The sequence below is a fragment of the Phoxinus phoxinus genome (genome assembly GCF_949152265.1).
Source record: "Phoxinus phoxinus genome assembly, chromosome: 25".
Lineage (NCBI taxonomy): Eukaryota > Metazoa > Chordata > Actinopteri > Cypriniformes > Leuciscidae > Phoxinus > Phoxinus phoxinus.
In genome coordinates, this window is record NC_136900.1 from 4237273 (window position 1) to 4261385 (window position 24113).

Here is a 24113-nt window from a genome sequence, read left to right on the forward strand (position 1 = left end):
CCTTCTCCATCAGGTATATCACCTCGCCAGTGTGCGTCTTAGAGACTTGTGTGCTAAACTGGACATCAGCGCAGATCTGCGCAGGAAGATCTGGACGTGTTTCGAGTATTCGCTGGTGCACTGCACTGACCTGATGATGGACCGACATCTGGACCAGCTCCTCATGTGTGCCGTCTACGTCATGACTAAGGTGTTACCATCATTTATCGTACAAATGTTATTCACGTGTATGTCATCAAAGGTACAGTAGGCAATGCTTTTCATAAACACTTTTTGTTATACTGGTTGAAACGCTCTTCACAACCCTGATAGCAATCCATAGAAGTGGTCTAAATATTCCCATATGTACATATTGCCACGGGCGGTTTGCAGCAGAGATGAAACTGGATGTAATGCAGAAGTCTTCATTGATAACAAACTCAAACTAATATAAATACTTAGATTTCTCTGAAATAGAAAAAGAAGAACAGAAACCAGTAAACGGTAAGGAGGGCAGACAGCTGAACAGGACTAAACACATCGCTTAAATACACAGCAAGCAAGAGAGGGTCGATTAGCTACACACTCCTGAGCAGGACGGACTCGACCGGGGGACGGGGGGGACGAGGAAGACTGAACTAATGACACACTAGGACAGAAATACAAACACGAATCAAAACACACTCAACACGTGACACATTTGTCTGCATTTGGTCATTACAATTGTGCAGTTATATATTTACATACATGACATACAAGTAAAAAAATAATAATAATACATTAAAAAATTAATTACATTAAAGTATATTGTAATTTACTATAAAATCTTGTCAGTACATTTGGCACTTTTGGTATATTTCAAAGAAAATTAAGTAATTATGAAATTGCATGTAAAGATGTACTCAAATTCTACGCAAGTACATCAAAAAACACTCAAAACTACTTGCATTTAATATAAATGTAAACTATAATGTATTTTAATTGCAATTAAGTGTCCAAAAACATTACATTCATTTTGCTCTTAATTTTCCATTAAAAGTACTTTTTTAAAAGCATGCTTAAGTGTACTTTTTTCACAAAGTAGCTGTTGACCTGAAAGAGAAATCAGTTTATGCTCGTGTCCGCTGCAGTACAACATGAACACAACGTTTTGTTGACTTTCGACTTGTTCGTTGACACATTTTGGAGAGAAATGATGTGTGAAATTACACTAGAATCTGCATACAAACGTTTCTATTTTGGAGTGTGTTCAAATTATATTGACTGTTTTTGCTACTGTACCTTTAAAGGAACACTCCACCGTTTTTTGAAATAGGGCTTATTCACCGTCTTTCCTACATTTAGATAGGAGAGCAAATGCATTTTTGTCTCAGTGCATGCATTGTTTTAGTTTGGCAGGGTCGCCGCTAGCTTAGCTTAGCATAATGAATGAAATTCTTTGTTGCCAGCTAGCATGTCCTGAGTAAAAGTGATCAAAAAAAAAAAAAAACACCTATTTACTTCTTGTGGCCTGCGTATTCACAACGAGTACAAATAGCGATGCAGATTAAGACTAGGCGATTTCCTAGGCAGATATTGACTTGGGACTATATTAGGGCGAAGCACAGGCGAAGCACTGCTACTTGGGCGCAGAGATATCACGCAGCACCTGAAATCCGTCAACATACCGGGGTGACGTGCACAGAGTATCTTCGCTTTTGGATTGTTTTTATTTTGAGAAGTTACAGCTAAAATAATCCCTTACTCTGTGGACAGCTGTCCATTGGGTCCATTCGGCGTGGGGCGTTTTCTCCAGTTTACTTTATCGCACCGGAAAAAAAGTCGAGGACTGCAGGATGGATCAACGCCGAGAAATCCTCGGTAGCTGTGACACACCTGCGGGCACGCTCATCCTGACATGTTGAGCCTGGTGTTGAGCGATCGCAACCTCCTCCTCCTGTCGTTCTATTTCCTGCACGCGCTCCTCTTCTGAAAACTCGGGTTCATAGAGGTAACATTATGGTTCTGGATCTTGACTGTCTGAGAAGTCACCCTGTTCGTCTCTCACAAAATCAGCCATGTTCATCGCCATTCACTATGTCTTCTGTAGGAAAAATATCCAGCTACTATTCACGCCAGACGTTGTGGGATTTCAGGTGTTGCGTGATATCTCTGCGCCCAAGTAGCAGTGCTTCGCCTGTGCTTCACCCTAATATAGTCCCAAGTCAATATCTGCCTAGGAAATCGCCTAGTCTTAATCTGCATCGCTATTTGCACTTGTTGTGATACGCAGGCCACAAGAAGTAATTAGGTGGGGTTTTTTTCTTTTTTTTCTCACTTTTATTCAGGACATGCTAGCTGGCAACAAAGGCTTCCATTCATTATGCTAAGCTAAGCTAGCGGCGACCCTGCCAAACTAAAACAATGCATTCACTGAGACAAAAATGTATTTGCTCTCCTATCTAAATGTAGGAAAGACGGTGAATAAGCCCTATTTAAAAAAACGGTGTAGTGTTCCTTTAAGACTAATACATGTCCTCTGTTATGAATAGTTTTTCTGTCATTCACATTAAAAGGCGTTTATATGTAAAAATGGGTGGTCAAATGTTAATAAGCTCAAAATCCTTGCGATTTCAGGACAAGTAATGTGTGTAGCTGTGTTTCATTAAACGGTCTATGATCTGGGGAGGGAGGTGTGTGTTACGGCGAGGTCACTTCCCTGTTGTGTCCACTGTTCAGGTGACGAAAGAGGACAAGTCCTTCCAGAACATCATGAAGTGCTACAGATCCCAACCTCAGGCCAGCAGCAGTGTGAGTGTTACTGCAGTCCGTGTGTAGAAACAGTGGGACAGATGAGCATGCTATTAATGAAGATGACAATGGTGTCTCAGGTGTACAGGAGTGTGTTGATCTCCGGGAGGAGGCGACGGCATTCAGGAAACAGTGAGAACGCCCACAGACAGTGCTCGCCCACTGAAGGAGGACAGGGACAAGGTAACACACGTCTCACACTGGACATGTCACGTGTCAGTCTGTTTCGGTGATTCTGTAATCTACAAGCCCACAAAAGAGTGAAGTTTTCCCCCTCATGATGCATTCTGGGCTGTTTTGAGAAATACATCAAAAATGCTTTTAGTACAGCAATCAAACTTTGTAAATAAGCCAAGACTATTATTATTATTATCATTTTTTAGATACTAAATAATGATAAAATTATATACCAATAATATATATGATATAATATATAACCAATATATATAAAAAAAGTTACACCTTTTGTGTTCAATCCATTTTGACCTGGTTATCAAATATCAACTTTTTTATTATTATTCTTTTTTTAATTTGTCTCAAAAATACTTGTATATACTATATCTCACACACAGTTTTGGGATTGCACACCTGTTGATAAACCATTAAAGCATGAAAACATTATCATTTTCATATGAAAGTGAAAATGAATGCAAGTAAGATGAATATTTTTTTTTTTTAACTTTTTTTTTTTTTTTGAAAATGTATGTTGATTTTATAAATTTGGACTGTTTTTGAACAATCATGAGAAACTTAATTAAATCCATTGGTTTCAAGGTTAATACTGGTAATATTAATATTTCCATATCCCATACATTTTTCTCTTGCATCACTTGGATTTTTTTTGTAGTTCATTTCATAGAATTTCTCAAGATTTTAATTACTAAAAAGGTGGTAAATATAGTAACAGCATTGTAATAACATGGTATTTTTTTAAACTTAGAATGTTGTTGTTCACTCATTAATGAGAAGTTATAGATCAGATACAACAAGGTTTTAGTTGGAAAATATGAAGTTATGACAGTTTCATAGGCATACATGCAGTGTTGTAGTACTCAAGACTTGGACTGAAGTCAATCTCGCGGCGCGTTTGAGTCCAAAACCTCAATTTCAGGACCATTTGGACTCGACTAGCAGTGATGGGGAAGTTACTTTTAAAAAGTAGTGTTTGCCTGTTACTCGTTACTTCTTAAAAAAGTAATCCGTTACTTTACTTAGTTACCCCCTTTTGGAAAGTAACTTTTTACGTTACTCGTTACTTTTACATTACATTTATGTTGCTTGAGTTTGGGCAGAACCCAAACTCTGTTCCTAAATGTGTAGGCCTACATAAAGTTATACTAACTCTGCCTATTGATAAACTAGAAGAAAAAAGAGAAAAAAGAGAGATTTTAAAATAGAAAAATAAATATTTTTATTTAAAAAACATTTGAAAAACCTGTATAAAGTGAACACCAAAGAACAATATTAATTATTGAGCGGTGGTGACGCGTTCATGAAAAATGTCACAAAGAACCGGCAAAAGTAATGATTATGAATATGTCAAATATAGCAAGGAGACTTTTCAATTGTTTATTAATAAACAAGTGTTTTCTGTCAGTGTCGGTTGCAAAGATGAAGTTGACGCTGACTCGCGATCTTCGCAGTAGTGAACGCGCCAGAGAGAAATGCACATTTCATACGGATTACATAAGCAGAGTCTTTTTTCTTTCGTTTTGAAGTTTTGTTTAAAAGTACACATTTCAAGCTTGCTGTATATCTCTCAGGTATTTGAGGCAAAGCTTATACGCTGAGTTTGGGTTCATTTATGAGGCGAGCTCCAGTTCACGCGCCGGCGCGGAGCTCCTGAGAAGTCCAGATTATATTGCCTGCTATATTTACTTCTTATTTATTAAATCCAGGCAATTGGTTGATGAAACATTAATTAAAATTAATATACAATTAATACAAAATTAAATTAACTTTAAAGAAAGGCTTTCTACAAAAACAGACTTAATGAAGTGGTCAACATCATGTCTGCCCACTCCATTTGTCTCCCGATTGCGCATCTTATAATCTTACTCATGCTTTTCACTTTTCATATAATCAACATAGATTAAATTAAAAAAAATATATATTTTATTTAAACATAAAAATTAAATGACTAGTCTACAACACGTAGGCCTATTAGCCTACAGTACAGAGAAATGTAATGTCGGAGGGATTTGAGTGAACGCCGTCTTACCGGTGAGCATGTGGGGGAGAGGTAAGATTTTCGAACAATCATCGAATATTATTTTTGCTTGATATGCCAATCCTTAATATTTGGTGTTTTAAATGCCAACCCGTTTTCATCCGGTGGGTAGTATTACTTTTGGTTTGCGCAGTGAATTGACTGCTCTGCTTCCAGTCTGTCACGTAGACCATGTGGAGCTTGTGACTATTGCAATCGCGCAGCTGAGAAGACAGTGTCACAGTCAAATCTGTTCCTGGGAAAAGTAACATTGTGGCGAATTTACCAAATTTTCAGTAGTAGCGCGTTACACTACTTTTTACCCGAAAAAGTAGTTACGTTACACACAACACTGTCAACTAGTCATAGAAAATATGTTCTTGGACTGGGACTCGAGTCTGATTCTGGTCTTGTCCGGACTGGAGTCTGATTCTGGTCTTGTCCGGACTGGAGTACTGCGACATCCAAACAGACCTGGAAATGCTAAAATCGTATGCAGATTTTGAATGGATTGTGATTGTTAAAAAGTGACGTCCAGTTCTCTGCTGTGCAGCCAGCGGTGAGAGCAGTCCGGTGTCCATGCGCTCCAGCAGCACGCTCCCCATTCCCCAGCCCAGCAGCGCCCCCTCCACCCCGACCCGGGCCCCCGGGGGCCCCCAGGAGACGGACGAGGAGAGGGGAGACCTCATACGCTTCTACAACCACGTCTACATCAAACAGATCAAGCCGTTTGCTCTGCGTTACTCCAGCAACTCACCCAAAAATGGGGTAACTATTGGCTCAAGTACTGCAACACTGCTAGTAACTACAAATAACTGCCTAGCAACCACATAGCAACAGCCTGTAAACCAATCAGAACCTAGCAATTACTCAGGGGTGCCTTTCCCAAAAGCATTGTGTGCCGACTATGGTCGCGAGTTACATTGTTATGAACATCGTTCAACGATTCTGGATTTCTATAGTTCCAGCCAACATCACAAACCTGTGTGGTTCTATACAGCTCTCGGCCTAGTTTAGTTTTTAGTGTGTCTACACCGGACGCCACAAAAGATTGAGCTTGACCAATCACATCCTGCGGGACATCATTAACGACAGTGGTTCAAATGATGGAGGTGTGACCACGTGACTACGGTTTATAGAAACAGTCGCAACTAGCTTGTTTATTTCTCCAATGATGCATCGAACTATGGTGGTCAAGCAGCGAGTTAAGTCGTTGTGTGGGAAACGCACCCCAGAAGAGCCTAGCAACACTCTGACAACCACCCACAACTACTTTAAAACTGTATAGCAACACCCTGGCAACCACCCACAACTACTGTAAAACTGTATAGCAACACCCTGGCAACCACCCACAACTACTTTAAAACTGCATAGCAACACCCTGGCAACCACCCACAACTACTGTAAAACTGTATAGCAACACCCTGGCAACCACCCACAACACAGTTGCATCCTTGTGCAAAGCTTTTTACAGACAATTTTTCTTCAGAAAATATAGAAATCTAGTGCAGTTGCACTTCTGGCCTATACATGCCTATATATATATGACTTAAAGTAATTCATGTTAAGTGAGAAAAGAATCAAATAGACATCACGTAAGGGTTAATGCCCGACGAGGTGTCCATTGTGAGGTTTTAATGGACGACGGCGAGGCGTGAACCATCCGAGGCGCAGCGGAAGTCCATTAATACCTGACAATGGACACCTGGAAGGACATTAACCCGCTTATACCATGTTCACTTTGCCAAATAACACATTTTTAAAACATTCGTTTATATTTTAATTAGTTTTACAATCAAAATCTAACGGTTTTAGAACTCCTTTACTGGGTGTCCTACATCACTTTTTAATGAACACCCTGCAGCCAATCAGAATCGAGTATTCATCCAGACCATGGTATAAATTAATTTATTACACATACACTTCTGCGCCTGAATTGGTATTTAGATATATTTACAGATCAAAACAGTTTGGCTACCAAAATTCTGCAAAATATCTTCTTTATTGTAACGCAAAAAGAAAGAAAGTCATACAGGTTTGAAACAACATGAGGGTGAGTAAATCTTTGGGCAAACAATCCCCAAAATATGATATTTTTAATATTTTTTTTTATGAAATGATACTGTAAATAAGAATCTAAAACTGGCAGTTGGCGGCGGTAAATGAGTGAGTCCTTCATTCATTTGTTAATTTGAACGGCTGATTCATTCAGAAATCGAAACTCAGTGTGTAAGTCGCCTCTTCACGACTGGGTCATTGAATCATTGGTTTACTCGATTGATTCGCTCGAAACGTGTATTCATTCAGAAACGAAACACCACTGTGTGTTGTTGGAGACGCACAACACTTCTGCTCTGGCTTTACAGGTTGTGTTTTTTTTTTTAATCATTTTATTCATGTTATTTTTTCGTTACTAATTAATGAAGTTAACACGTTAAATCGACAGCCCTAATATATATATATATGTAAGCAATAAGGTACGAGAGGCTGTGGTGTATCGTGAATAAGTCACGACTGAAGGGCGTTGTTACTCACGACGCGAAGACTTATTCACGATACAGCACTTGCCTCGAGTACCTTATTGCTTTTTTAAAACGGTTACCACACAATGCAAATATTAAAGCCGAAAAATATGTTTCTATGCAACTTTCATGAAGTAAAATCAGTAAAAGCCTTCCTTCCGCTGGAAAAAATAGTCCCTGACTGTAAACAGCAGCAGAAGTTTATACATTATTTCGCCAATAGATGGAGACAAAGACTGTCTTTATGAGTGAGTCAGTCAGTAGAGAAGACTTTTACATTGAAATGACTCAAACTTGTGATCACGGAGAAGGAAGACGACACTGACAGATGACTATGGGCACGAGGAAACCCCTTAACTGTTAAAAAAGGACAAGATATATCGCAGCGGACATTCAAACGGATTTTTTTTATTATGAATATATAGGACTGACCTGAAGGAAAATGCTATATCTACTGTAAACTCACTTACTCGATCTCTCACAATACTCTACTATAGCTTCAATGAACGTGTTTGCGTTGCTAAGAGCGGTTGCTAGGGGTGTTGTGTAGTAATACATAGAACCGTTGGGTGAAGCGGTCATAGCAGTGTTTTATCATGAATAAAACACAGCTATTGACCAATCAGAATCAAGGATTGGAACTAACCGTTTTATAAATGTGTGTGTGTGTGTGTGTGTGTGTGTGTGTGTGCAGGCTGAAGCTCCTCCCCTCTGTCCGTATCCCTCTCTCCGCATCGGCTCTCCTCGCCGGGTCCTCCTGTCCCACAATCACTCCATCTACATCTCTCCACACAAGACCGGCAGCGCGCTTTCTCCACGCGACAAGATCTTCTACAGCGTCAGCTCCAGTCCATCTAACGTGAGAACCAAACGTCCCTGTAAAAACGGTTCAGTTTCATCAAAATGCAGTTCTTAAACACTCTATCCCTTTATCTCGCAGCGGCTCCGCGAGATCAACGTGATGATCCGCACGGGCGAGACGCCCACCAAGAAGCGCAGCATCGGCCTGGAGGAGGAGCATCAGTCGCCCGCCAAGCGGCTGTGCCAGGAGAACCAGACGGCGCTGCTCCGGCGCCTGCAGGACGTGGCCAACGACCGCAGCTCCTCACACTGATCCCCCCCCCCCCACACACACACACACACACACCAGGCTCATTTACCCAAAGACACTCACACATGCAGTTTATACTTAAAGGAATAGTTCACCTCGCACCAAAATCACTCAATCTGTTTCGCTACTTTCTATGTGAACCACACACAAAAAATACAAATCCAAACAACTCTGGAATATCCTATTGAGCCTCGACATGCTCAATAAAAGATACTGTGGCATTGAATTTATAATTAATTCCCATGACTTATTAATTCGAGCTCACTTTCAATTAATTAATTCCCTTATTTTAGGTAAATCGTGGCCATGTTGTTTTTTCCCTCGTTTTAATTTAGTTCAGTGCTAACTACGAACTACACACACTTCTGTAATCTGTGGAACGGGTCACATCGCGTCCGGTCCAGGTCTTTAGTGTGTGCTTTGCTAAATATAGGGATATTTTACTCAAGATGCCTTTAAAGGAGCGAGAAAAGATGAGCATAACCGATGTCCGTCGCACATACACATTGACATCTAAACGTTTTCTCAGTAACATTTGGACATTAAAGGGGTCACATGATGCTTTTTAATGTTTTATTTTCCTTTAGTGTGTGATGTGTCGTCTGCAGACCTGCTTAAAACACCTCGATCGAAGTCCAGATATCACGTCATCAACGTCACAATGTGAAATATTAGCATAATGCATAATTAGCTAATTAGCATAATTAGCAAAGGCGTACGCAAAGAAAGAAGCCGAGGTGAATAGTGTTGCAATGTGTGTGTTTGGACACAAAAGACACTTTTTTGTGCATGCCAGGCCAGTAGATGGCGATGTCACTTTGTAAAGAAACACTACGCACTATAGACTGAACATGTAATACGCGTAATATGTCACCGTTTACACAAATTCATGTTTTTGTCATTTACACAGAGACGATAACGGTATCGTTTTCAAAGGTTTGCGTTCTCAGGCCCTCGAACGCTGTTGTCAAGTAAAGGAACGGACAAAACGCATAAGACGTTTATAACGCTGTTCCTGAGACGTGAAACTCAACAGTTTGCTTGTGCACGGCACATTTTACAGAGGACACTTCCTGAACCTGAGCGAGTACAACACAGGCTATATACTAAGAGTGCTGCACTGTAAACCCGGATAAGTTGGCAAAACTCAAATAATTTCAACTTTCAACAAAAATCTACTTTTTTAAGTTAAGAAATGTAATGATTAGGGAAGCAGAACGTGCACATTTGTATTTTGTACTCATACATTTTAATTGCTCTTAACTTAAAATATATTAGAGTGATAATACACACACAATTTCAGATTATCATGTAATCTCAGCGTAATTATTTTTATAAAAGTGGAAACTCGGCTTGCTTTAAACAGGTAATTCAATAAATGCTATCTTGCTAACTGGTGTACGCAATGCTTTGGCAGCATTAGCATTAGCACTAGCTGAACGAGTACAGCAATATAAAACATTTAACATACACTGTTCTCAAACCAAGCTCACTCGTTACCATGATGGTGGTACCCCCCCCCCCCCCCCACACACACACACACACACACACACTAATAAATCTCCCACTTAATATTAATCTGGCACAAAAATAGCATTTACTCCCCCTTTTGAGTGTCATGGCAAAGCATGCTGGGAAATAGAAATCCCAGCCCCGTTTCATTTAAATTTAAGTTTGTCTAAATTAAAAGAAACAAGTTCATAAAACTCAAAACAATGGAACAATTCAACTTAAAATGTGTCAGTTTTGTGAACTCAAAAGAAAAATAAAGTTCTAAATACTCATAAAAGTTAATTTAACTGGAACTAATTTGTATAATTTGAGTTGGCTCTACTCAAAACCAATTCATTATTTTGAGCATTAGGGTTCGAACTGACACTGTAAAACTGACGAGATTATTGTGTGTTTACAGTTGCTTTAGAAGGGGCGTTACGTTTCCGACACGAGCTCGAGGTGTTCGGCCAATCACAACGCACTGGGTCGGCTGGCCAATCAGAGCACTCAAAGGAGGGGCTTTGTTGAAATCAGTGCGTTTCAGAGAGACTGGGAACAGAAGAGATGCAATAATGCACAGAATGTGAAAAATAATGTGTTTTTTTACATTAAACCATGTTAACCAATTCTATCACACCCAATAATACAGATAAATATGTTAGTCAATGACCTTAAAAGTCCATATATATGGCCGTCAGTCACTGCTCTCCAGCAAGCAGATGCAATGAGGCCTGTTCTCCGGTTTGCTAAAATGAGGAATTAATAATAATAATAATCAGAAATCATTCTTAATTCACGGCCACAATATCCGCATGTCATGAAAAACGAAATCCTTTAGAAAACAGCTGTGTGAAGATTCATCAAAATATCAAATTCTTTGTTCAAAAAATGTAATTATGGGATTAGAACAACATGTGGGTGAGTCGAAACATGACGACTTTATTTTTGGGTGAAATATTCATTTAAAGCCAATTTTCATCAACAAATTGGCTAAAAATAATGGAAATGATCAGCCACGATCCACCAATGATATTTTTAAAGCTAGAAGAGTATTTTGTAGACATAGACTTAATGCTCGGATGTGTCATGTGACTGAAGGAGATGTGAAGCACTTAACAACGGCAAATCTGGCTCTGAGTTTATCGTGTGTGTTTTATAAAGAGTTATTTTTCATAAAGAGTTTTATAATGTATAGTGTCAAGAGATGTGTGTGTCTGTGGTTTTGCTGGTTTATATATTTATGATATTTTTCTAACCTTAGACGAAGAACATCATCAGGTAGCGATCGTGTTAACAGTAGATGGTGAGTGCTGGACGTCATATTTATTTTGTTCTCTGCATGTTTTAGATTCATAAAGTCATATTTCCTTCTCAGTTCTGAAAGGAGTTTTTTTTTTTTTTTTTTTTTTTTTTATGCTTGTAAACGTGAGAAAATGTTTCCTTCCCTCATTTCTGGAAAAAAGATGTGTGTTTGTTGCAAGTGCCTTTTCTCCTGAACCCTTTGCCTTTTCTGATAATCTGTGTGCTTTACTCTAACACAGCAGCCCAGCATTAAATTATGATCCAACATTAATAAAATAATCATTAAAAAAGACCTCAAGTTGTGGTATTCTAGTTTCCACCAATGCAGTGATCCTGTAACGGTATTCGGGAATTTGACTAAGAAATTACATAAATATGACATTACAAGTGTAATGTCATATAATTATTTATATACTATTATAGTATTTATTCATATTTTCAATTAGCTTTTATTTTTACATTTTAGTGTTTAGTTTAGTCATTTTTAGTTACCAAGGCCAAGTTTTTTTATCTAATATTTGATCTAGAAATGTTATCTAATATCTGCCAAGTTTTTTCATCAAATATTTATATTTTATATCAGCTTTATTTCAACCACAGAATATATTTTCAGTATTTTTACTTTTTGTTATTAATAACAACACTGCTAGTGAGATTCAATAAACAAGTGCATGTTGAATAAACAATGTAACATTATTATTATTATTATTTTCCCAACGATAATCGAGCCAAATGAAGCTACAGCATCTGAGAATCACACAGACGACAGCAATCTTAAAGACACTAATTATGACAAATTCACATACAAAATCATCGTTTTTATTTTATTATTATTAGTTGTTAAAAGACTGATCACATTATCCAATTTGTCGTAAATCGCCTAAATAATAAACAGATAATTTGCTATTTAAGCTTATTAAGTTTTGAACATTATGGCTTCCAAATATGATAAATTTGCACTTTTCCAATTCCGCAATATTGGCCTTGAAAGTTGAGGAAATAAGTGTGTGGTGTTGTTTAACACACTTTCACCAGCAGATGGAGCGCTAGAGTTGTGTTCTCCACTTTTACACACGCCTTCATGACTTTTGCAGATGCTTCTAGCGTAATCAAACTTTGGTGTAATTCATGATATGTTATAGATATGTAGACAAAATATAGCAAATGCATAGTTATTTTCTAAATTTAAGTCAGTTGTAGCAGCACAACAAAAATTGACAAAATAAAAGGCGGGGCTAATTTGCATATTCATATATCCGCGCATACTAAATGAGGCAAGAGAGTTGCAATCAAGATATTTTAAGGCATTTTTTTCTTAGGAAAAAACATTTACATATGTCATATTGGTGATCAAAGATGAGTTATGAGTGATATGATTGACTACAAGGGGACTTTAAATAAAACGTTGTTCAAGTGCTGCTTTTAAACATGAAATTTACAATATGAAAGTCCGCAATCTGCTGGTAGGAAGATGACAATAGACTTGGACAGGATATGCTCTTGTGTTTTATGCCCCGAATAGGGCAGGAGGGTGGACTGATGCCACATGTGTCACCAACTTCAAAAGCATGTGAAGCAGACAGTCTGTCCTGGGGCCCGGGGTCAGATACCGCAGGGTTATAGTATCTAGAGCACACTAAAGTGATCATACAAATAACACAATAACCAGCAGTGAGCTGGAGCCAGACGACCTGAATCATCTTACATGAGTCAGCATTACTCATGAATTTAATATTGAAACCCCACTCACAGATAAGGGATAGCCTAAATAAAGTCTAACGTCTGAGAACAACAATGTTTGCCAATTAATCACCAGCTTTCCTTGTGTTACTTTGTCCAGTGTTTTAGATTGTAATCAAGATTTCACACTACGTCTTATTCAAACATGTACACGGTTGATAACAATGACTCAATCACAGCACGCGACGTGTCTTAACTTCATGATATGTAAATTTAACAATTTACAGACAACTGATACGATAGGCACTGAAAACCCTTGGGTAGGATTAGCACGGGAGGATTAGGGGTGGAGAGTGCGTGCGCAGGCATTACACGCCATAAAGTGCGTATCGTATGCACGCTAAAACTATTTTTTATAGGCAAAAACTTATAAATGGCACGAGAAATGTCATTCGTCGTATAGATACACACACTCTAAAAAATGCTGGGTTGTTTCAACCCAATTGTTGGGTAAAATATGGACAAACCCAAACTTTGGGTTAAAAATGTAATGTAAAAATTTAAGCCAAAGGCTGGGTTTGTCCATATTTCACCCAAAATTGTGTTGAAACAACCCAGCATTTTTGAGAGGGCACACTCCCATGAGATCGTGTTGTTTTTACCGCCATCATTCGACATATTTAGCCGTTTTTCCACTGGCGAACACAGCGCTTTAAGTTTACCTATACACAGCTCATGAATATTTAATGAGGAAAGCATTAAGGCAGTGTTTGATTGGTCGTTGCAGAATAACGCAAGAATAATCATCCGTCGGTTAGTCCAATCAATAGGTGCTCAGAGTGCATTACTTAACATGTTTGATTACATGTAATCAAATGTACATCTGCTTATTTAACTTTTTATTTTATTTTTGTAAAAATTATTTAAACCCTACAACTAAGTAAAATGTACTTATTTAAACTCAATTAAAAAATATACGCTTAAAAAAAACAGATATGAAACATCACCCAGGGTGAAAAGTGTCCTTAAAGGATTAGTTCACTTTAAAAATAAACTTTTGCTGATAATTTACTCACCCCGATGTCATCCAAGATGTCCATGTCTTTCTTTCTTCAGTCGAAAAGAAATTAAGGTTTTTGATGAAAACATTTCTCCATATAATGGACGTCAATGGGCCTCAAACGGTTCAAGGTCCAGATGACAGTGTCAGCGCCGCTTCAACGGGCTTTAAACGACACCAGACGATGAATTTAAGTTTTATAAGCACAAATGCTCGCCTTGCTCTGGGTCTTATCTAGCGAAACGCTCGCTCATTTCAAAAATAAATAAAAAAGTTTAAGTTTTATAAGCACAAATGCTCGCCTTGCTCTGTTCTGTGATGCGCGTTCGTGACGTCACGTAATACGCAATTACGTTGGAAAGGTCACGCTTCTGTGAAAAGTCAAAAATGTCTATCCTGACGAAAATTTCTTTTAGGCTTTTTAATATTACAACACCCAGGATACGCACACGCAACGGGCATTTTAAACGATAAACTGACACAAAGACATTTGAATATGTGTATATGGTCCTCCTTCCGCACATTTGTAAACACTCGGTACGTCAAGCGTGACCTTTTTTTTTTTAAAACGTAATTGCGTATTAAGTGACGTCTTAAACTTTTTTATTTATTTTTGAAATGAGCGAGCGTTTCGCTAGATAAGACCCTTATTCATCCCCTGGATTCGTTTAAAGCCCGTTATCGGGGTGAGTAAATTATCAGCAAAAGTTTTTTTTTAAAGTGAATTAATCCTTTAAAGGACTGTTCACCTTTAAAAAAAAATTGATGATAATTGACTCAGATTTTTTTTTGAAGGCCTAGACTCTATATTAAACTAAAATACTGCATAAAAATAAAAAATGTATACATTTTTGTATTATTTTCAATGGCAAAAATAGACCATAAATAATGCGTAAATCTTAATAAATTCAATAAAATTCTCTCAAAATACAAAATTAAAAAGAAAAAATATTATAGAACAAAAATAAATTGCATTGGTTTTACTGGGATGGAGGAAATTAAATTTTTAGGTGTCCGGTCACTTCTGACCGGCGGGAAGGCCCAGGATGTGACTCCAAACGAAGACCGTCTGAGGGATATAGGCGGCTAGTCTATTTTTGACGGACGCGCGTCCAAGTCGCACCGGAAATACAAAATAAAAGTAAAAGAAAAACTGTCAATTTCAAAATAAACACCCTTTACAGACTCCAAATTGTATTGCACACCAATATATCCTTCAAGGATATATATAATATTCAAAAATCAAGAAAAAACACGTCAGACAGGCAAATCACGTGGTGTCGCGGATCCAGTCACTCCGCTTCTGATTTGCTCCTGGTGTGAGTTGGCACCGCGTGGAGGACGGAATAAAACCTCGCAGCCGTAATGCGCCGCAGACGTGTGCAGTGTAAATGAGGGGTTAGAGTCTTATCTAGCGAAACAATCGGTCATTAAAAAAAAAAAATATATATATATATACTTAACCACAAATGTCCGTCTTGTACATCTCTGAGATGCTTTACGCAATCACGTTGGAAAGGTCACGTTCACGTCATCTATCTAAGTTATTTGTCTGTGTACTCCGGTTCAAAAAAGTAGGAAAGGGCGAAAAACTCGATCTCATTTTCTCCTCCAACTTCAAAATCGTCCGACATCTTTGTTTTAATTATTATTTTTTTTCGTGACCTTTCCAACGTAATGGCGCATCTCTGAGATGGTCAAGGCTGGCATTTGTGGTTAAAAAGTATATATATATATATTTTTTTTTAAAGACCGATCGTTTCGCTAGATAAGACCTTTATTTCTCGACTGGGATCGTGTCGAGACTGTGAAGCTGCATTGAGACGGACATATGAACCTTCTTTTGAACATTGGGATATTTGGTTGCCATTGAAGTCCATTATATGGAGAAAAATCCTGGAATGTTTTCCTCAAAACAAAACCTCATTGGATGACATCGGGGCGAGTAAATTATCAGCAAAAAAGTGTTTGAGTGAACTAATCCTTTAAGTGCATAAAGCTTAGAAAAGAAGCAAGATGCCTATCATCAGTTCAGGCTCATGTGCAGCATTACACATCTGATGTTGTTATGGAAGTATGCGCTTCATTGTCGTGTTTACTGTATATGGAGTTATAAAAGTCTGTTGTTAGTCATCCCGGGAGAATTTATGCAGTCTCCTATTATAAGTGATCAACCATCAAACATTGTCTAAAGGAGGGATACACACCGGCTGACGGACACCTGTGTTGATCTGACCTCCATCATCATCACTGTGGAAATGACTCAGAGCTTCTGGGAAATGTGTGTGTGAGTCTCTCAGCACTTCTGCTTCTGAGTCTCAATGAAAGACGGAGGCCGTGAGTCAGTGTGTGATCTCACCGTCTGAAATATGACCACATCGGCTCGAGCTCGGCTTCAGAAGAGCCTGGTGCTTGTTCTGTTGCATGGATCTCTGAATTAAGAAACATAATGTTAAGGTCATCATTCTTACTTACTTCAAAAGTTTGGGATCAGTAAGATTTTGTAAATGTGTACTGCTCACTAAGGCTGCAATAATTTGGTAAAAAAATACAGTTTAAAACAGTAATATTTTGAAATATTATTAAAATTTAAAATAGCTGTTTCTATGTGAATACATTGTAAAATGTAATGTATTCCTGTGATCATTACTTCAGTCTTCAGTGTCACATGATCTTTCAGAAATTATTCAGGATTATTGGATGAACAGAACCGAATTCATAAGAACCGAATTTATTTGAAACAGTAATACTCAATACTGACATTTTTTTATCAATTTAATCTTGTTGAATAAAATTATTAATATTTTTCAACAAAAGAAAATAATAATCCAAAATGTTAAAATAAAATATTCTCACTTTTTTTTTAAAGACCATTATTTTAATTTCTGTTTTGTAATCACAAAGATGTGAATATTGATAGTAAAAAAAACAAAAAACATTTTTTTTTAACATAATTTACATTATAATGCCTAACACATTTTATAAAATGTTTTAAAAAACATGTTAACTAAAATGAGGATCAATTTGAATGAATCCGGTGTCCCTTTTCATCTTCTTAGTCTTGTATCTGTTTATATTTTATATATATATATTTTTAATGCTTTATTCAATAACAAAACATACAACAATTAAATACAAAATAATAATAATAATAATAATAATACACAACCATAACAAGATCAAGAAAACCAATATTTTTTTTAAAGAAAATATAAAAATTTAAAAATTTAAAATAACATGTATAATAGATACCGATATTAATAATAATACAAGTAAAAAAAAAAAAAGTAATCAATATAACACAAATATGAACAACTATATACACATGGGTATTGAAATCAAATATATTTCTCTAATTTAAAAATAATAATAATAATAAAGGTCCTTAAAAAGGATAACATTTCAAGGCTTTACAACAGTCTATAGTCTTTTTTGCCTTGGTGTTCCTCACACCCTCCAATGTTTTAAGGTACTGACAAATCTCGCATTTAAATTGTATAAAACTAGGTGCATTTATGAATGTGATATTTTCTTGTATCTGTTTAACTGACAAAAGCCAGTTCTGCAATGACATCATGCTTTAGGAGGAAGTGACATCATTTTAGATGGCACACACACACACAGCAATATCATTTGATGAATCGTGAGATGTTTTGGGGTATCAGTCTCACTGTAAAACATATTTTTGGATAAAACTAAAAATATGTAGCCTAATATCAAAATATCACATTTAAGTTGTCATGCAGGCTATCTCCAATAACTGACTTCAGCTCATTATTTCAATCCTTTTCTGGCCAGTTTGACCTGAGAAAGTCCACAACTGTTTATAAAAATACTTGCTCAAAAAACCCACAAGCACATTCAATTTGAAAGGCTTTATTCTTATTTATACAAGCTCTCATTCTTCAGGATGGAAACAGCGGAGTGTGTCGCGTGGAGACACGGAGGCAGTAAAAACATGGGATTGTTTTTAAGTCGCTGATATTCCTGAAGAAATATTCGTTCTGTCACTCACACACTTGTCAATCCTGAAGTCTCAGCTCGGCGCTGGCAGCTTTAGGGTCTGGATTTAACATGCCGTGAGGTCCAGCAAACAAACACAGCTGACACATCATAAATATGCGCCGCGTTTATGCAGATGTCAGACAATACCCCGTCAGTGACGGAGAAACAGCGAATCTGCTCTCGTAAACACACAAATGAACAGAGCAAACCTGGCCAGTTTCATTCATCTCCAAGGCCATCCATAAACACATTTCCATGGGGTATTTGCCCTTGTTCAAACTTGGAGCATTTACCCTTTGGTGAACGATTGCGACCGATAAAAAAACAGTGAAGAAAATGTCACAGCTCAAATGTTCACAGTTAAATTCCCCAAAGAGCGATAAAAACGGACACAAATGAGACACTGTTGACATACAGAGCTTTAAAATCAATGTGGAGAGTGTATCAGGTCAGTTGATTTTGTGGGAATTGATGAGAAATGTTTGAGTTCATGATGATATGTTGGTTTAACTTTAAAAAAAAAAGTAGGTAACTTGGTTGCCTTAATATTTTGAGTTCATTGAAATTAAAAATTTGAGTTAATACAAAGAAGGAAATTGGTTTAATCAACAGAAACTCAAAATAGTATGTTATCTGAACCTCATTAATTACCTTAGTTGATTTGTGATTAACAAATCATGAAAATATGTTTTTACAGTGACTTTGGTGTCTGGCAAAAATGAGCGTGAGAGAGATTCCTGAATCCTTAGACGTGAAAATGGATACTTTTTCTCAGGAAAACTATCTACCGGAAATTTAATATATGACATATATGTCCATATCGCTGATGCCGTCATATATGCTAAATATAAGACAATATATTGCTATCACATATATAGCCTACATATCTCTACATATATGTTGATATAGGTTTTTAACATATATAAATTTGCCATATTAAATGAGTATATTGATATATGTATATGATTATTATTTATAATAATACTGTATGTTTTACTGTATGTTTAATTTATATATGCCAAACTATTTACTATTTAACTATTTATTTCAAGTCTACAGATCAATATCCACATTTCATTTCAATTTCTATCTCATTTTCGAATCTTTTATGAATAAAATGTATTATTTATTATTATTTTACCTCTTCTTGACCAGCTCATAAAAACAAAACAAATACTACACAAATTCTATTTGAAAACTGATAATTATATATGTGATATGTATATAAAAAAACACTATTATACACACATAAAATATATGGGCTGGTTTTATATTAATTGTTCCATTTTCTAATAGGTTTTATATATGGGCATATATATTTTATATATGTGGATATATTTAATATATGTATATTTCATATGTGTATATATTACATTTCCGTACGGGTAAAGACTGAAGCAAAAGTCTCAATTTGAAAAAAGTTTAAAAATATATCTTAATTGTGATCTTGTTTTCCAAGACAAAAAAATAGTAAACATATGTAATATATTTATAAAAAAACAAAGTAATTTATGCTGTGGCTGTTAAAAAATCTTGTTTTCTTTGCAGAAATAATGTGCTAAAAAAAAAGAGTGTTAGAGATGAATGTATTTCTCTCTTGTCTTTTAACACTGTGAAAATGAACATATTATTCCCTCTTTCATCGGATGCTTTGTGAACTGTCTAAGTGTCTCAATCTTCACAGGATGTTGAGGAAGAGAGGGGGAAAAGATGAAAGAAAAACACAGACAAAATAACAGTGACAGGCATCAATCCACACATCGAAACTCCTGTAGAAAACTTGGAATAGGAAAGTGTGCAGGGTGAAAAATAAGAAGAACACGTAAATGCACAAATAAATACCAATGGATATAACACAGCATATTGGGAAAAAAATTGTGTAAGTTTATTGAGAAAAATAAAATAAATAAATAGCTTAAAATGAGGGACAAAACTTAAAGGAAACATTTGTCAGGGTTCTGATATGTGTTATCTGTATTTGTGTTACTATGAGTTGGTTTTGCGCTGTTTTCTGTTTCTCTTGGTTCGTCTCCTTGGTTACTGATTGATTAGCTTACACCTGGTGTTGATTTCTTTGATCAGTTTGGTCGATTTAAAGGGGTGGTAAATGTAAAATAAGTCTGATGTCCCCCAGAGTGTGTATGTGAAGTTTTAGCTCAAAATACCCCACAGATATTTGTATATAGCATGTTCAAATTGTCACTTTTTGAGGGTGAGCAAAAATGCACCGTTTTGTGTCTGTCCCTTTAAATGCAAATGAGCTGCTGCTCCCGGCACAGGGGGCGGAGCTTCAAGAGCTTGTGTCCTTAGCAGCTTCGATTACCTCACGCAGACAAGCACTGAAAATTTCAAACACATTTAGCCTTTTATGTTCAGACCGGAGTCAGACAATGATGGAGAGACTCAAGAAGTGACAACATGTAGAAGCAACAGGACATTTCTGAATGGTTAGTTGATACATTTATGTAGCTTTAGTAGTTATCTTTTGGTCATTGATTAGCATATTCTGTCATGATAATCTATAAATCGTGTTCGGGGGCTTTATGTAAATGTTATGGTTAGTGATGTCACTAACCCGGGAGGAACGTCATGTCGTCCCTACCAGCCGTTTGTTGTCCTTAAAAAACAATTTCAAAGAAAATATCTCCCTTTGCTTTGAACTTTGAGCGTCGTAACTTTGCAGATGTTGTTTATGCTCACACAGCAACATTACACACTAACTAAAGTTAGAAAAGCGAAATCATAAGTAAGTCATACTGCTGCTGCACAAATAGCATACATCAATTGCCCATAGCAGATCTATACAGGTGGAGCTGGGGAAGGTGGAGGGTTATGGACAAACTCTGAAAGTATGCTGCAAACTCCTATAGCAGTGAATGGTAACCAGCCATTTCTTGAGCAGCAAGCTCATTGGCTGCAGATGTGACATGAACCAATCAGCTTGTGCCAAGTAGTTAATGCTGTAAATATCAGCAGCTGCTTTAAGGACCCATCAGCCGGCGCCATCTAGAGTTTCATGACAGAGCTAGGCATATATACATTACCCAGCTAACAAAAATATGTTTCTAAGAATGTTTTGCTAATGTTCCCATCAAGTTATGAAAATGTTATTTCTAAATGTTCTCTGAACGTTCAAAACGTCCAGTTTTATAAACGTTTAAAAAAAAATCTTGGAATGTGAATATTAATGTTTATTGCATTTCATCGTTTTGCCAAAAAATTTGAATGTTACTTTTGAATGTAACATTCTGAAACAAGTAGTCACATTTAAAAAAATCTTCAGTGAAATAATGCATACCATGAACAATGTATAATGTTTTTATGCTAACACTTTGAGAATTATTTTAGATTATTAAAGATCAGACAACTTTGAAGTATCGTTCTATTGTTTGTTCATAACTTGAACGAGAGAAACTTGCCAGAACATTAATCAAACTTCTGAGAACATTAGTAAGACTCGGGAGATCAATTGATATAACAAGCGTATATTTATTAACAGCCCAGCAAGCATAAATTTATAAAGTTCTTTGGCGTAGGCCCCATTCTTAGCGAGCAATGCGAGGGTAGCGCAATCTGCATATCCTGCCTGACGACGAAGGCAGGGGCGCAGCCGACCCCCCTGGAGGTAAAGGATGGGACCATCTTGGTGGTGGTTGGGGAGGATGGAGGTAATTGGCAGCGTCAGCATCTGCAAACTCAGACAAATGTAAGTACCAATCTTTTATACTGTGAGTGTTAGCACATGATTGAAGTGAAGTTATACGTGACGCGCTGATCGAGTCTTCCTGGCAGAACTTATGCTAAAGCTTTCATGTGCGTTCACTCCATGTTGAAATTACCGTAATTACGAGATTTCAACTTGTAAAAAATGTTTTACAAGTCCTTTTACAAGCTTGTTTAAGCTCTGACTCACGCAATTGACACTGTTCTCATGCTCTCACACTGCAAGATCTGTTTTCTCACGCAGAGAAAAACATTGCGGAGCAAAGAGGACACTGACACCGACAGACTTGACAGAGCAGGTTACTTTTGATATGAAACAAAGTCTCAGCTTTCTAATTCTGTTAATCTTGCTACAAAACTAAAATAGTAAATAGTACCATTTTGGTGCTCTTTAATGTGACGGGACAGATCGCTGTAGTGCCTCATGGGAACCCCTCTGTCTTCCTCTTTACTAGTTACAGCATCAAATAAATAATGAACATCAGAAGTGCAACGAGGTTTAAAGTTCAGGGAAGAAGGAGGCGGGAACGTGCAAACTAATATCAAATAAACAAAAAACAAAACGAAAGTAAAGCGGCAGCCCCTCATGGACGACTGCCTCTCTCCTATTACACTGCCATCCCTCTCCTTTTATCCTTCCGGATCTCCTTCCGTAAGACTCGAGACAAGTGTGGCGTGCAGCTAACGCTCATTTGCACTCGTGTCACCTTTCCCACAGCTCTCGGCCTCGCGCTGCTTGAAAGATACAGTACAGCTTATTGAAATATATCATATCTCATGTAATCGTTCAATGAGTGTTTCAACCGTGGAAAGAAAAAGCTTCTGAAAAATGTGTCACGTAAAGCCATTCAATGACCATGTAGCATGTTAATTAGCTAGAAAAATGAAATCTAGAGAGGATATTTTTTGTAAATATATGCACTAAATTACATATGTATTTCATTTTTACTCTTATATTATTAAAAACATTGTATGACATTATTATAAAAATGGCATTATATAATTTTTTTCAAGAATGAGTTGTTAATTTTAATGTATTGTCAATTTCCTTGAGAAAAATGAACATGTAGAACCTACTGTACCTGATATTTAGCCAAATTAATCGATATTGAATCTAGATCAGAATTGAATCGCAAGCTTAAGAATCAACCCCCCTTCAAACATTACAATGCTCATGAGAAATAAATCCACTTCACCAGCTAATTACTCTTCGACAGCAATGCCATAGAAATGTTACAATGTTACGAGCCACTACGAATACCAGGTAATGCAATTCGACCTGGTTAACGCCCCATCCGTCTTCCAGGCCTTTATTAATGATTCTCCCGCAACTATCAGGAACATGTTCAGCATGTTCGGCAGGTTCTGGTCCAGCTGCTGAAACAAACTCTTTCTGAAGCTGGAAAAGAGTGAGTTTCATGTTCCAGCAGTCTCATTTCTAGGCTTCCATGTGTCCAAGGGCAGCCTCCAGATGGATCCTGGAAAGATTCAGGCAGTCCTGAATTGGCCCCATCCAACTCCAGTGAAGCAGGTACAGCGCTTTCTAGGCTTTTCCAATTTTATAGGAATTCATTAGAAACTTCAGTTCTGTTGCAGAGCCTCTCTCTGCACTGACTAAGAAGTCGGCTAAACCATTTTTGTGGACCAGCTTCAATAGATTGAAGCGACTCTTCACATCTGCCCCAATCCTAACTCTCCCTGATCCAGTAATGACCTTTGTGTTGGAGGTGGACGCCTCAGATGTGGGGGTTGGAGCTTTCCTATCACAGAAGAGTAGGAGTGATAACACGCTTCACCCATGTGCATTTTTCTCTCGTCGGCTTACCCCAACTCAGAGGAATTATGATATTGGGAACAGGGAGGTGCTGGCAATGGAAGAGTGGAGGCATTGGCTGGAGGGGGCCAAACACCCTTCCCTCATATGGACGGACCACAGAAACCTCACTTACATCCGGGAGGCCAAGAGGTTAAATTCTCGACAAGCTCGTTGGGCCCTCTTTTTTAACAGATTTATCTTCACTCTTTCCTATCACCCAGGATCCAAGAATCTCAAACCAGATGCACTCTCGAGACAGTTTGAGGCACAAGAGGGGGAGTCCGTTCCAGAACCCATTCTCCCCACTTCCAGAGTGGTGGCCTCCATCCAGTTGGATATTAAGACGACTGTCATGAGGGCCCAACTGCAGCCAAGACCGGGTAATGGCCCTCCTGGGCGCCTCTTTGTCCCTACCTGTCTGC

The 24113-nt window shown here is 37.5% G+C and overlaps 1 protein-coding gene across 3 annotated transcripts in view; it reads left to right on the plus strand.

Moving 5' to 3' along the window:
• The window catches only part of rbl2 (retinoblastoma-like 2 (p130)), a 37899-nt gene extending 29139 nt beyond the window's left edge, over positions 1 to 8760 (plus strand). For 2 of the 3 annotated variants that reach the window (XM_079603619.1, XM_079603620.1), the window contains 6 exons: positions 14 to 190; positions 2698 to 2769; positions 2850 to 2952; positions 5532 to 5746; positions 8195 to 8359; positions 8441 to 8760. In XM_079603619.1, the coding sequence (XP_079459745.1) occupies positions 14 to 190; positions 2698 to 2769; positions 2850 to 2952; positions 5532 to 5746; positions 8195 to 8359; positions 8441 to 8614 (906 nt within the window). In that variant the 3' untranslated portion in view covers positions 8615 to 8760. The remainder of the gene's footprint in view (positions 1 to 13; positions 191 to 2697; positions 2770 to 2849; positions 2953 to 5531; positions 5747 to 8194; positions 8360 to 8440) is intronic. The other variant, XR_013796504.1, reaches the window with a different exon arrangement.
• The last annotated feature ends 15353 nt before the right edge of the window (positions 8761 to 24113 follow it).